Source organism: Anabrus simplex, chromosome 7 (assembly GCF_040414725.1).
Source record: "Anabrus simplex isolate iqAnaSimp1 chromosome 7, ASM4041472v1, whole genome shotgun sequence".
Classification (NCBI taxonomy): domain Eukaryota; kingdom Metazoa; phylum Arthropoda; class Insecta; order Orthoptera; family Tettigoniidae; genus Anabrus; species Anabrus simplex.
Window position 1 is genome coordinate 72,805,791 of NC_090271.1, and position 13,440 is coordinate 72,819,230.

General features: G+C 40.0%; 1 protein-coding gene across 1 annotated transcript in view; it reads right to left on the reverse strand.

Moving 5' to 3' along the window:
- Tango6 (transport and golgi organization 6) overlaps positions 1–13,127 on the reverse strand; it is a 198,186-nt gene extending 185,059 nt beyond the window's left edge. The window contains exon 1 of the mRNA XM_067151139.2: positions 12,924–13,127. Within this exon, the coding sequence (XP_067007240.2) occupies positions 12,924–13,008 (85 nt within the window). The 5' untranslated portion in view covers positions 13,009–13,127. The remainder of the gene's footprint in view (positions 1–12,923) is intronic.
- Between the last annotated feature and the right edge of the window lie 313 nt (positions 13,128–13,440).

Here is a 13,440-nt window from a genome sequence, read left to right on the forward strand (position 1 = left end):
AAATACCTTTGATTGATTTTAATAATTTACCTTTAATTCCATAGTCCCCCAGTATAGCGAACATCTTCTCCCTTGGTACCCTGTCGTATGCTTTCTCTAGATCTACGAAAAATAAACACAACTGCCTATTCCTCTCGTAGCATTTTTCAATTACCTGGCGCATACTGAAAATTTGATCCTGACAGCCTCTCTGTGGTCTGAAACCACACTGGGTTTCATCCAACTTCCTCTCAACGACTGATCGCACCCTCCCTTCCAAGATGCCAGTGAATACTTTGCCTGGTATACTAATCAATGAGATACCTCGATAGTTGTTGCAATCCTTCCTGTTCCCTTGCTTATAGATAGGTGCAATTACTGCTTTTGTCCAATCTGAAGGTACCTTACCAACACTCCATGCTAATTTTACTACTCTATGAAGCCATTTCATCCCTGCCTTCCCACTATACTTCAGCATTTCAGGTCTAATTTCATCTATTCCTGCTGCTTTATGACAATGGAGTTTATTGACCATCCTTTCCACTTCCTCCAGCATAATTTCACCAACATCATTTTCCTCCTCCTCATGAGCTTGGTTGTTCGCAACACCACAAGGATGATTTCCTTTTACATTGAGAAGATGTTCAAAATATTCCCTCCACCTCTCCAGTGATTCCCTGGGATCTATTATTTCACCTGAATTACTCAAAACACTGTTCATTTCCTTTTTCCCTCCCTTCCTAAGATTCTTTATTACTGTCCAGAAAGGTTTCCCTGCTGCTTGACCTAGCCTTTCCAGGTTGTTACCAAAATCTTCCCACGAGTTCTTTTTGGATTCAACAACTATTTGTTTCGCTCTGTTTCTTTCATCTACGTACAAATCTCTGTCTGCCTCGGCCCTTGTTTGGAGCCATTTCTGATAAGCCTTCTTTTTACGTTTACAAGCTGTTCTCACTTCATCATTCCACCAAGATGTTCAACTTTTCCCATCTTTACACACAGTTGTTCCTAGGCATTCCCTTGTTGTTTCTACTACAGCATCCCTGTATGCCACCCATTCACTTTCTATATCCTGAACCTCCTTACTGTCTATTGTTTGAAACTTCTCACTAATCATATCCATGTACTTCTGTCTAATTTCCTTGTCCTGGAGATTTTCTACCCTTATTCGTTTGCAGACAGATTTCACTTTCTCTACCCTAGGCCTAGGGATACTTAGTTCACTACAGATCAGATAGTGGTCTGTGTCATCAAAAAATCCACGGAAAACTCGTACATTCCTAACAGATTTCCTGAATTCGAAGTCTGTTAAGATATAGTCTATTATGGATCTGGTACCTCTAGCCTCCCATGTGTAGCGGTGAATAGCCTTATGCTTGAAGAATGTATTCGTAACAGCTAAACCCATACTAGCACAGAAGTCTAGCAAACGCTTCCCATTCCCATTAGCTTCCATATCTTCCCCACATTTACCAATCACCCTTTCGTATCCTTCAGTTCTATTCCCAACTCTCGCATTGAAATCGCCCATTAGCACTATTCTATCCTTGCTGTTAACCCTAACCACGATGTCACTCAATGCTTCATAAAACTTGTCCACTTCATCCTCATCTGCACCCTCACATGGTGAATACACGACACAATTCTAGTCCTAATTCCTGCAACTGACAAATCTACCCAAATCATTCGCTCATTTACGTGCCTAACAGAAACTATGTTGCGTGCAATGGTATTCCTGATAAAGAGCCCTACCCCAGACTCTGCCCTTCCCTTTCTAACACCCGTCAAGTACACTTTATAATCTCCTCTCTCTTCCTCGTTATCTCCCCATACCCGAATATCACTTACTCCTAGCACATCCAAATGCAGCCTCTTTGCTGACTCAGCCAGTTCTACTTTCTTCCATAAGCCCCATTAATATTGATAGCTCCCCATCGAATTCCATTTCGTTCGCCAAGTTGTTTCCAAGGAGTCCCTCGCCTGTCGAATGGGAGTAGGACTCCGATACTCCCATAGGTCCGAGGCTTGCTTAAAGTGTTCTGAGCTCTGTAAAGTCATGAAGCAGGATGCTACCCTACTTGCACATAGTCCAAGTGAGGATCTCTCCTCTAACGGATTATGGACCATTCATGGAAACATTATTGTAAAATGAACAGATCTCTTGAATCTATTTCCTAATAAGCCACTAAAGTTGTATTTTAGATTGTAATGTTAACATCAGCTACCATTCACTGTAAAAATATCCATCTTCATTTTGTTTTTGTTCTGTATTTTGATGTAATATTTTGTAGTGTACCAGTAATGCCATCTGAATATTAACATAATTCACTTGTATCCGTGTCCTTATAATGACATTCATGCATGTGCGCACCACACATGCATAAGCTCCTTCAGTATGTTCTATGAACATTTTTAGGTTTTGTGAATTTGTAGAGGTACATACTGAAAAACTGTCGTAACTATATTTATTCCTTTTGTGAAAATTCCATGAGGGGAGTAACACCCCCCGCCCCCTCAGCTATGCCCCTGGTTAATGCTCTGAGGGGCTAAATTGAAATTTTATCACATTCATTTTTTACGTAGTATTCCCCGCCCGGCTACTCATACCTGCCACCCAGCTGATGAAAATTTCTGGGGAGAACACTGAACTGTTTTCAATTAACTCAGATGCCTAAACTTCCCAAACCAATGATGCATAAACTCCTACTTTGTTTCCCACATTCTTTGGAAGGAAAATTGGAAGTTTCTGAAGACACTCAAACATTATTCAACACATTAAGTATCTCATAGTCACGTACGAGTGTATTTGTGAATAAACTAAACACCTGTTAGTATCCAAGTAACTGCCTTAGACGTACTGGCAGTGACTCAGTCAGGTGATGATAGGTCTCTACAGGTATCTAGCCACGCTGTCTACAATGCATCCCAAAACTATTGAAGAGTGCGCAGCAGAGGAGACAGACCACGAACATGACTATCGAGGTGTTCCCACAGATGTTAAACTCAATCGAGACTGGGACTGTTGGAAACCAGGGAAAAAACAAAGCTTATGTTCTTCCAGCCACATGCAGACACTTCTAGCCACGTGGCAAGGTGCATTAACATGCTGGAAGATTCCATCCTGCCGAGGAAAGACAAGCATGTATGAATGGAATGGATGAAACTGCCGTGGGTGGATTCATAATGAAGTCAATTAAAAGTGCCTTCCACGCAGATGATGGGACCTAGAGAACACCACGAGAACATTCCCCAGACCACAATACTGCCTCCACCGCCTTGTGTTCATCCAACAATAGTTACAGGGTGCTTGCTGATTCTCGGATGTTTCTCACCAGACACAGTGATGTCCGTATCCATTTTATGCAAATGAAAACGTGACTCATCCAAAAAGGCTACCAGTCACTATCAGCAGTGGTCAGTCGCCATACTGTCTACCAAATTCCAGTTGTTTTCAACAATACACCTGTGTTAGCAAGAGTGCAGTCATCCTCTGTCTACTCTGGAACTCCATTCGCAGAAGGATTTGCTGAACTGTTAAGGTAGAAACATGTCTGGGTGCCTCAGGGTTCATTCGGATGAGCCGTTCCACTGTAGCCTCTCGGTTGGCCTTAATGCTCCGTTATAGTCAACATTCACCTCAGACATCAATGGTATGTGGAGCTGCACAGTTTTCGCGACAGTTATTCCCAATGGTACCGTTCGTCCATACCATTCGTCCACTCATGATACACCTTTACCACAGACACACATGAACAGTTCATAAACATAGCTGCCTCTGTGGATCAGCGATAGAGTGTCGGCCTCCAGATCCCAAGATAGCGGGTTCAAACCCGGCAGAGGCAGTCGGATTTTTGAAGGGCGGAAAAAAGTCCATTCGACACTCCATGTCGTACGATGTCGGCATGCAAAAGATCTCTGGTGACACATTTGGTGTTTACCCGACAAAATTCATTAAAATCTCAGCCATAGACGCCCAAGAGAGCTTTGGTTTACTCGGTCTGCCATCTAGTGGGGGCCTAGAGTAAAACGGAACGTCGAAATTGACGAGCAGACAGCCAGATGGCGTCAAATTGAAATGTCTGCACATGGTAGCTGAGGCCATACGATTATTATTATTACTTCATAAACATAAGAGACACATTAACAATTCATAAACATAACCCTGTCCAAAATGCTACCCCCTTTGGTCCTAATGCCGATTATCATCCCTTTTTGCAACTCTGTTATATCGCTTTCCTCGTGTACCCATGACAGCAGGAAAAGCAAATGTCTTACATACCACTTCACCAACCCACATCATGAACCATACATCATGGGCTATACACGCAGATGCCACTTCTAGGTGGTGGTCAAAATAATGTGATTCAACCGTCTAACGTCATTAGTTACATTAGTAGGCAACGCTACTACACTTTCACCAACCATAAAGGTAAGTGCAGTCGATACGGATTAACTGTCAGAATTATCAGTACTAACTTAGCGCTAGTTCCTGCCTGTTTATAAATATTTAAGTCAAATAAAGTTTTCTTATTTTTGGCTAATGGTTAAGTTTTAAAAGTTACTTGCTATTACTACTAAATAAAACCACAAATAATAAAGAGAAGCTTACTAGTATCATGACCGCCTTGATCTACTTGTTATGGCATGTCCACTAGAGGCGCTCTTAATATATACAGGACTGCCAATGCTCGAGGAAGATAATTCGATACTTATCAGTAGAAAGGTGCAAAGTGCCAAACTTATGAACAGAAAGTTACTGATAAAAAATTGTCTCTGAAAAACAACTTAAGGGATTTATTTTATTAAACCAAAGGAACAAATGACAACTTTTGATCAATCTTCAACAATAGATTGATGATAAAGTTAAAATAAGTAAAACAAAAATTACAATTTATTATTATTAATAAGAACAGCGCACAAACATGCGAAGAGTTAAAGTTAATTGTTCTTTGCTATATTCCGTTAGTGATTTAGTGCGCTTGTGACACTCGCTGAAGTGGTAGCGCTTGCAGGCCTTCCCGCAGAGGCTACATACACACTCTGGTGAGGGTTCATGGAAACTGTTTCTTGTGCATAGCTTGTGGTGGAAACTGTGCACCGCGAGCCTAGTTATGGCGCTTCGTAAGTCCTTGTTTGGTCCCATCCAGTTCCGATCTAGCATTGCATCCATTGCATACAATTCGGGCCAGATATCCACTCTCTTGCTTTGTCTGTCCCGAGGCTCTTGTTTCGTCGCCGGCAGCTGTTGTCTGAACCTCAAGTCTTCTATGAGAAAGCACGTTTTTGCAAATTCGTAAGCCAGTCTCGAAGGGGCGTATTTTAATATTCCCAAAGTTCTCTTTAGGTATCTTGCTTTCACACACTCAAGGGTCGAGAGGTCTCTAGTTGTCAGGATGTTCTATAAGAGCTCAATGCCATAGGTCAGAACAGGCATTATCTTTGCATAAATACATACACAAATGGCTTTTATGGCAACGGCTGCCCTCTCCTCTATACGAATTTTGTAAGATGATCCCGATAGTTGTAGGGTGATGCCCAAGTACTTGAAAGGGTTTACAATCTTTAACTCTTCCGCTCCGTAGTATATTTCGTCTTGTGCAGAGGTTCTTCCTCCCCTCCTGAAGATCATTTGCACTGTCTTGTTGGTATTCAGCTGTAGTTTGTTTTCAACCCATTCCTGGAACCAATCTACCTTGTCCTGCCGGGCTTTCCTGTCGTGCGAGCCTAATACGATGTCATCTGCGTAGATGTACACTTTCACCGAGTCTTTTTGTAGGATGTCTGCGACATCTGACATGACGACGTTGAATGGGGTCGGGCTAATCGGGTCTCCTTGTAAAACACAGTTGGTCTGTACTATGTTTTCTGAGGTTGTCATGCCATCTTTGATTATGATTTTGTTGTAGGTGGGCAGGTTTTTGATGGCAGCTGTTGTTGGGTTATCCTTTCCTGCCATACTTTCCAGTTTCTTTATGAGTGTCTGTTCAGCAGGTCAAAGGCTTTTGCGAAATCTAAGAAGACTGCGTAGAATTTCCTCGACGGGTGTCTTAGTGCATTATGTATATCTTCTAGAAGGTTACCAACTGCATGGAGGATTCCTCTTCCCTTCCTGAATCCGAACTGTGTTTCCAGCATAAAGGCGTCTGTTAGTGAGTAGAGTCTGTTCGTCGGGATTTTGGAGAATATCTTGAAGATGTTGTTCTCAAGTGCAATTCCTCCATATGCGTTAAGGTCCTCTATGTAGCCATTGCCCTTGTTTAACAAGATAACGTTTGACTTTCTCCAATCCTCCGCTATTTTTCCTGATGTAAGGCATTTGTTAAACATCGTCCACAACTGGGGGAGTTGTTCAAGAGTTTCTATGAGGTTTTCGTTGAACACCTCATCTGGTCCTGTTGCTTTTCCTTTTTTAGTTTCTAGGATGGCCTGTCTTACTTGGTCCTCAGTTATTGGTTCAGATTCTATGGTGTATGTCTCTTCGGTTTTGTATGCTTGTTCTAAGTTGTTCTTGTTGTAAAGCTGGATGAAGTGCTGTTCCCAAACATTCATCGGGATTCCTGTCACTTCTGCTCTGCTTCTCTTCTTGATCGCTATAAAGGGGTCCTTTACGGCTTCTTCCGCTTGTCTTTGTGCATCTGCTTCCGTGTGATTTGCTATTTTGAGCAGGTTTAGTTTCTCATATTCTTTTCTCTTTTGTGGATATGCTTTCAGGTTGTCTGGTGTATTTTTATGTTTCGCTCTGTGGAGGACGTGTAGGGCTTCTTTTCCGGTGCGGTAGCATTCTGCGTCAAACCAGGGCTGTGCTATTCTTGTTTTCTTCAGTAACTGTGCACTATGTATATACAACAGAATAGAGTCCAGTGCGGGTTGGAGCAGTCCTTCTTCTATTAGGCTTGGAACATTTCCTAGGAGTTCATTTCTCATTTTTTAATGTGCCATTGTTCAGTTTCCTTGATATCTTTGTGTGTGGGAGGTTTTCTGCAATGCAGATGCTCCTGATATGGCAAATATGGTGCAGACTGGTAGGTGTTTTTTCAGTGGGGCGACTGTTGATCGTTCCAGCACTTCTTCTGATTTTATTTTAATGTTTTCCTCTGTAGAAGACCAGGTCTATTGTACGGGATCTGTTAAGCGCAGGTATGTCTTTTCTTCCTTTTTACTGACCAGTGTGAACCCTTCTTCCTGTAATATTTCCAATACCAGAGCTGTTTTTTGGTCAGGCTTCTCCAGTCTGCAGTTTAGGTCTCCTCCCAAAATCACATTTTCTTCTTCCCTTGTTATTGAGATTGCATTAATTATTTGTTCTACTGTATCGTCAACTGTTTGAGCTGGACTTGTGTAGAGTCCTATGATAGTCTGTCAGCTTTTATGATGACTGTGTTTTCTTCTGTGTGTTTTGCTTTGAGTTGTTATATATGGCGGTTACGCCTCCATCTGTCTACCACGTTCTTTTGTTTTTGCTAGTGTGTGTGCACTATAGAAGAGGGGTTCGTCGATGGGCTCTGTGAGGAAAGTTTCAGTGGCTATTACTGCGTTGAAATTGTTCCAAAAGTAGGTAGGGGTTGATGGTTTTAGATTCTTTAGGCCTTCTACGTTCCATAGTAGTTGTTTTAGTGTGTTTTAATCATTTTTTGTTAGTTTGGACTGAGGTCTTTCTAGTCAAGTCTCGCTCCTCTGGACCGACGAAAACCCTCTTGCCCAGAATTTTGCGTCGGTCGCTTTTTCTAGATCTACTAGTATTCCTACACGAAAGGCCTTTAGATGGCCGATTGTTGAGAGCTCCACGCACTCTTTCATTTCGGTAACACCTTGGTTTTGTAAATGCCTTTCAACTTTTTCTTTTGTGGCTTCACGGTGTAGTTTCCCAATGTACAGGCATGCATATCGAGGGCCTGCTTGAAGTTCTCCTTCTATTGGTTCCTGTATTCCTACTGTTTTCTGGGGTTCTCTTGGTTTTTGTGGGCTCCTGGCTGCACCTGCATATGTCCCGTTTATGCTTTCCGGCTCGGGTTCTTGATCTGGGCGAGATGTTGGTATTTCGTTGTCACTTATTTCTTGTGATTCTTCCTGTTGTGATGCTTCAGAGGTTGCGCTTGTTGGGGCACTGGGCGAGCCTGCCTCTTATTGGATTCCTTGATCAATGTCGGCCTTTCTTTGAGTTGCAGCGCCTTCTTGACTTTTCATGATCATGATAGTCATGTCATCTTTTTTTTTTTTTACATGGAAGATGCTATGTCTTGCAGACATTTAATATAGGATTTGTTATATTTATTATTCACAGACCTGCAAATAATATCCTTTACATTCTTCCTTGGCCAATTAGGAAATTATGACATTGAAATAGTTCTTTGTTTTTTCTTTTCTGAGTGCACAAACATTCACAGAAGACAACTTCTAACATTGCTGATTGTATATCTTTTACAAGTTTCCCTTTTTTTTTTTTTTTTCAGAACTTTTACCTTACCGCCCGTCTCAATCTCACTGTATGATTCTTTCAGACGGAAACATGCTAATTTTGACGAGTCTTAGCTGATAAATTTGGGAATGTTCATTGGGTTCTTGCAGTGACAATTTTATATACCACAGTTTCAATGTTAAAGAAATTTGCACCACTCATGGGAACTACTTTGAACTGGCTTCTTACACTATTTCATGAAGATCACTGGGAACATATTATACTTTGTGACTACTTTACTTGTCTATACAAGAGCAAAATCAAAATTACAAGGAAGGAAACTATGCCCACTAACAACAAACGGTTGTTCTATACTTTCAAATAACCCAATTGCACCTTTCATATGTGAGAACTTGGGGACTCGGCACCACTGCCCTGTCTTGGTCTTACAAACCATTGCGTCTTTTCTGGAGCTATCCCTGATGATATCTAATGCTCTTCAGCCCTTTGCACCTTTCTAGGAGAAAATCGTAAGATTTTTTAAATATGGCACTTTGTATCCTTTTACTGATGGGCTAAGTTATAAATACCACTAAGTCGTAATAAAAATCTCCTATAATAATCAAATTAAGGAAAAATTATAAAAATTTCTTTCCACTTCACTGAAAATGCAAGATAAATATTTGGTTCTGGGGCATGGGGTAGGCGTGGCAGTACCACAGCTTATACGGAAGCAACAATAGACAAATTAACATGCCTAAGTTATCTTGGAAGACAGCATGATGGTGACAGATCCAAAAAGGAGTTTACTCAAATTCAAAATTATCCTTACAGTAGGCCTATCACGCCTAAGAATATCCAGTTAGGTAATACAGCTGCAAATTTAACAAAACAGATTATTGTACAAACTGTTTGTATACATTGTTTTCTATTGTGTAAGCAAGAATAGCATTCTTTATCCTAATTACTGCCCACACATATCGAGAATGGAGTAGAGGTTACGATCCTGGGAGTAAGTGCCAGCGCTTATCACAAGACATCAATGTATGACATTAGCTGTAAGTATGTGGGATAATACCACTATCACCCCATTCCAAATCTACCAAGCATCCCCCTAACTAGCACTAGGAGATATAACACAATGATACATACCAGTATCCACAAGCAAGGTTTATCACATGATGTATACAGGCAAAGCTGTGCAAAATGTTGGAGCTATCTTCATGTTACAAATTTAAATTGATCACAGGGCCAAAATAATTTCAAGCATATATTCACTGTTTTGAGAATTATGGCTAATATGTGGCAGCACTGATCTTTAGCATTTTGAAATCAGAGATTTGGTTTTTATTTGTACATTTAGCATTTTATAGCATTTTGAATAAGAAAGAATTTGAGTTAATTCTGATTAATAGGCAATGTCCTTTTAGTAATATTAATTTGAAATTAAAATTACATTCACACAGCACTATTCGTAAAATAAAAATATCTAAATGCATATTTCTTATAAAGTGATACAGATGCAAAAACAGAATAGGAAAATGTAAAAAATGTACCTTAAAGTCATTTTCATGAATTAGTGACACTGCTGAAGGAAATCTTACAACATACATGAATATCCTGTTCTATCATTCGAACTCTAAACTTACATATAAAATGATATACTGTAAGTTTTACTTGAAAAAAAATCATGTTTTGAGTTTATATAATATATATTATGTTTTGAGTTTAGTATAAATTTTGCATTTTGAGTCAATTATGTATTTTCTTACATTTTCAAAACCCTTTAAAAAGTGGTGTACAGGTTGTGAAAAGGAAAACACAATAGTAAGAGTCTTTATCAGAATTTTGCGTAACATCGTTACTGTGGAAATATACTACCCACATGAATATGCCATTAGATAGAAAAGAAAATATGTAGTACACACACCTTTTAGTGATACATGCACACCCTAGTGCTGAATCGGTCGACCTCGGTTATCTTTGAGATTCGTATTGCCAACCTTTGAAACACAAACTATGAATCACTTATGCGTCGCTGTGCGACACCTGGCGTACACTTTAGTACTAGTACTGTTGTTTACACAGCAAAGCCAAACTATAGAATTCATGCTAGGAACAAGATTCGCATCAAGAAATGTTATATAATGTTAAATAATGTATGTGTGACACAGTTGTTGGCGTAAGATAATAAATGTTCAGAAAATTCATATCGAACGATCATATTATCGATTCAATTCAGATTTCAATTCCATTCAGTTGGCAGTATAACCAGAACCGGGAGAGCTCCCTCCTTATTCCTCACCCCTGTACAAAGTAATATCACTAATAGGTGCGCGGACGATACTAGAGATTCATTTCTCAGAGTGGCTAACAATCCCAAACAAATAGAACTTGTATCAAATTATCCCTTAATAAATTTATTTATTTTACATCACACTGGCAGAGACAAGTCTTATGACTACAATGGGATAAGAAAGGACTAGGAGTCAAGCAACCGTTGCCTTCATTAATGTACAACCTCAGCATTTGACTGGTGTGAAAATGGACCTTCAGGGATGCCAACAGCGGGGTTTGAACCCAGCATTTCCCGCAAGCAAGCGTACGGCTACGTGTCCCAAACCGTGTAGCCAACTCACAAAGTCCAAACAAATTTCTTAAAAGGGTTTTATCTATCCTAGTATGTACAGATCAATAGATTGTGGATCTTAGAAATTAAACTTAAGAGGAAGTGTTGGAGTTTGTGCAAGTTACATCTCAATAATATGCTTTCTCTACATCAAAAACACTAATGATGCAAGGAACTGCTTCTCAGATTTGCCAAGTGTGTTTGTAGCCTATAGGTTACACAGGATTTCGGTAAGGCAATGCAAACACAGTATGCACAAGGAAATATTATCTGTAGCCTAGCACTTACTAGTTGGCTAGACATCTTAGAAGTGTCAAGTTGAAAAATGTAGACTTCCTTAAGAAAAGTCAAATCCTATCTACATAATTATTTAGGACATAAAAGATATTAAGTTACCGGTAATCTGGAATATTCTATTTTTCCTTCATACAGATTAAATCTATTCTCATCATGAACAACTATGAAAGATATTACAATACCAATACTGGAATGCGTTATGAATTAGATGCAACATATCAGGAGCACTCTAAACAAACAGCCTATTAAACAATGGCACTCCTACAAATGCCTCCTTCCGGGCCTTAGAAAGTGGGATAGGTAAGAATTTTGGGGGGTTTTATCACCATGAAAGGCATCCAATTGAGGAAATCTGATTCAATAAAGGCACTTCAATGCCTACAACTAACAGCCTGGGTATTGAAAAGATTGAATGCAAGTTCTGAAAGGAAAATTACAACAGGCAGATACACCTGCATGGCAAGAGGCAGGCCTATAGTGACAGATGCATGACAAACTTATTTCAATGATTAGGCCTACACCGGATGGTCTATTGCCTATGATTTGTTGAGAATACTCGCTAGAAAGTTGTCCTTGATAGCTTAGAGGATGTCAAAACACCTCTCAATACTAATCTAAACAACTGAAAGGCTTAAAATAATCTACAAGACATTGAATCACGAGTGTATTTGCAAGCTGCTTTACGTCGCATCGACACAGATAGTTCTTATGGCGACGATGGGATAGGAAAGGGCTAGGAGTGGGAAGGAAGCAGACGTGGCCTTAACGTACAGCCCCAGCATTTGCCTAGTGTGAAAATGGGAAACCACGGAAAACCATCTTCAGGGCTGCCGACAGTGGGGTTCCCGAATACTGGATACTGGCCGCACTTAAGCGACTGCAGTTATCGAGCTCGGTCACTTGAGTGTAATGCCAAGCAGATACTGTTAATTTAAGAAATGAACAGCCAATCAAGAAGTTGACAGGGGAGAACATAATTAGTTCAGAGGCTTTGTTGTCGACTTCCCTCCAAGAAGGCCAAGGTTCGAATACCGGTTGACCCACGGTTCATCTCAAAATCCGCGTGGGGTCAGGTAGGGCATACAGCATTAAACCCCAGCAAAAACTAAAATGAGCCTGGGCAACTCCAGCAACCCCAGAAATAGCTGAAGAAAATTCAATCAAGAAATTAACATATTAAGAAATGTTCTGCATCTCCTTTGCTCACAAAGATCTCTCTTTGCTTTCCTATCAGTAGTATTTCTATTACACCCTCTGGAACAATTTTCTCAAAAATATCTTCCATAACTTGGCCCTTAAAACTACTTTGCAAATAATTATATTATTTAAATCTGCAACACAGGTTGAAAAATTACACGAAGATATAGAAAAACATATCTTATGGCTCTACATCAGATTCTTCCCCACAGGTAAGTAAATAGGCTTCATCCAGCCAAGAACTCGATGTCCATGTTACCAAGGTAGTATGCTGGGTGTTCATATACAGAACATTTCTAATGAGAATGATGTGTGAACTAAAGAATTCATTTTCATACCGGTAGTTCAAAATACTTTGTACTTAGGCACTTTTGGGAGAACTCGCTAGATGCTTCAATTATACATCATGAACGTAAGAGTACTCACTTTCATCAGCTGGTTTTACCAGCATACTCAAAGCACAGTGCAAGTCGGCCAGTTTTCCATCTATTTCTGCACTATCTTTCGCCATCACATTCAGTATTAAACTACCACTATACGAAGAAAATGCTACCACTCCACTATAAATGACACCGCTGTTATAACTACAAATACTAGCCAAGTAATTGACCTTCCTTCATGAGCACTCAGAGTAGCTTCTGCCAATGAATAAAATAATCATCTGTGTTTATATTTTGAAGACGGAGCGTGCAAAATACTCTGTGACCAGAGTAATGAACGATGAGAACGAAACGCAGAGAAAATGATTTCTTGAATTACAAGATAACGTTGAATTACTTCGGAATAACATCAATTCACAAGCGCCGCTAGCCAAAATCAAATACAGTAGAGATAATACGCGACACTTACAGATTCCGCCTTGTTAAAATGGGAGACAATTCGACGGTGGCGCTCCTAGTGACTTGGCCTAAACAAATCGCGCTAAATTCAAATATCAATGGAA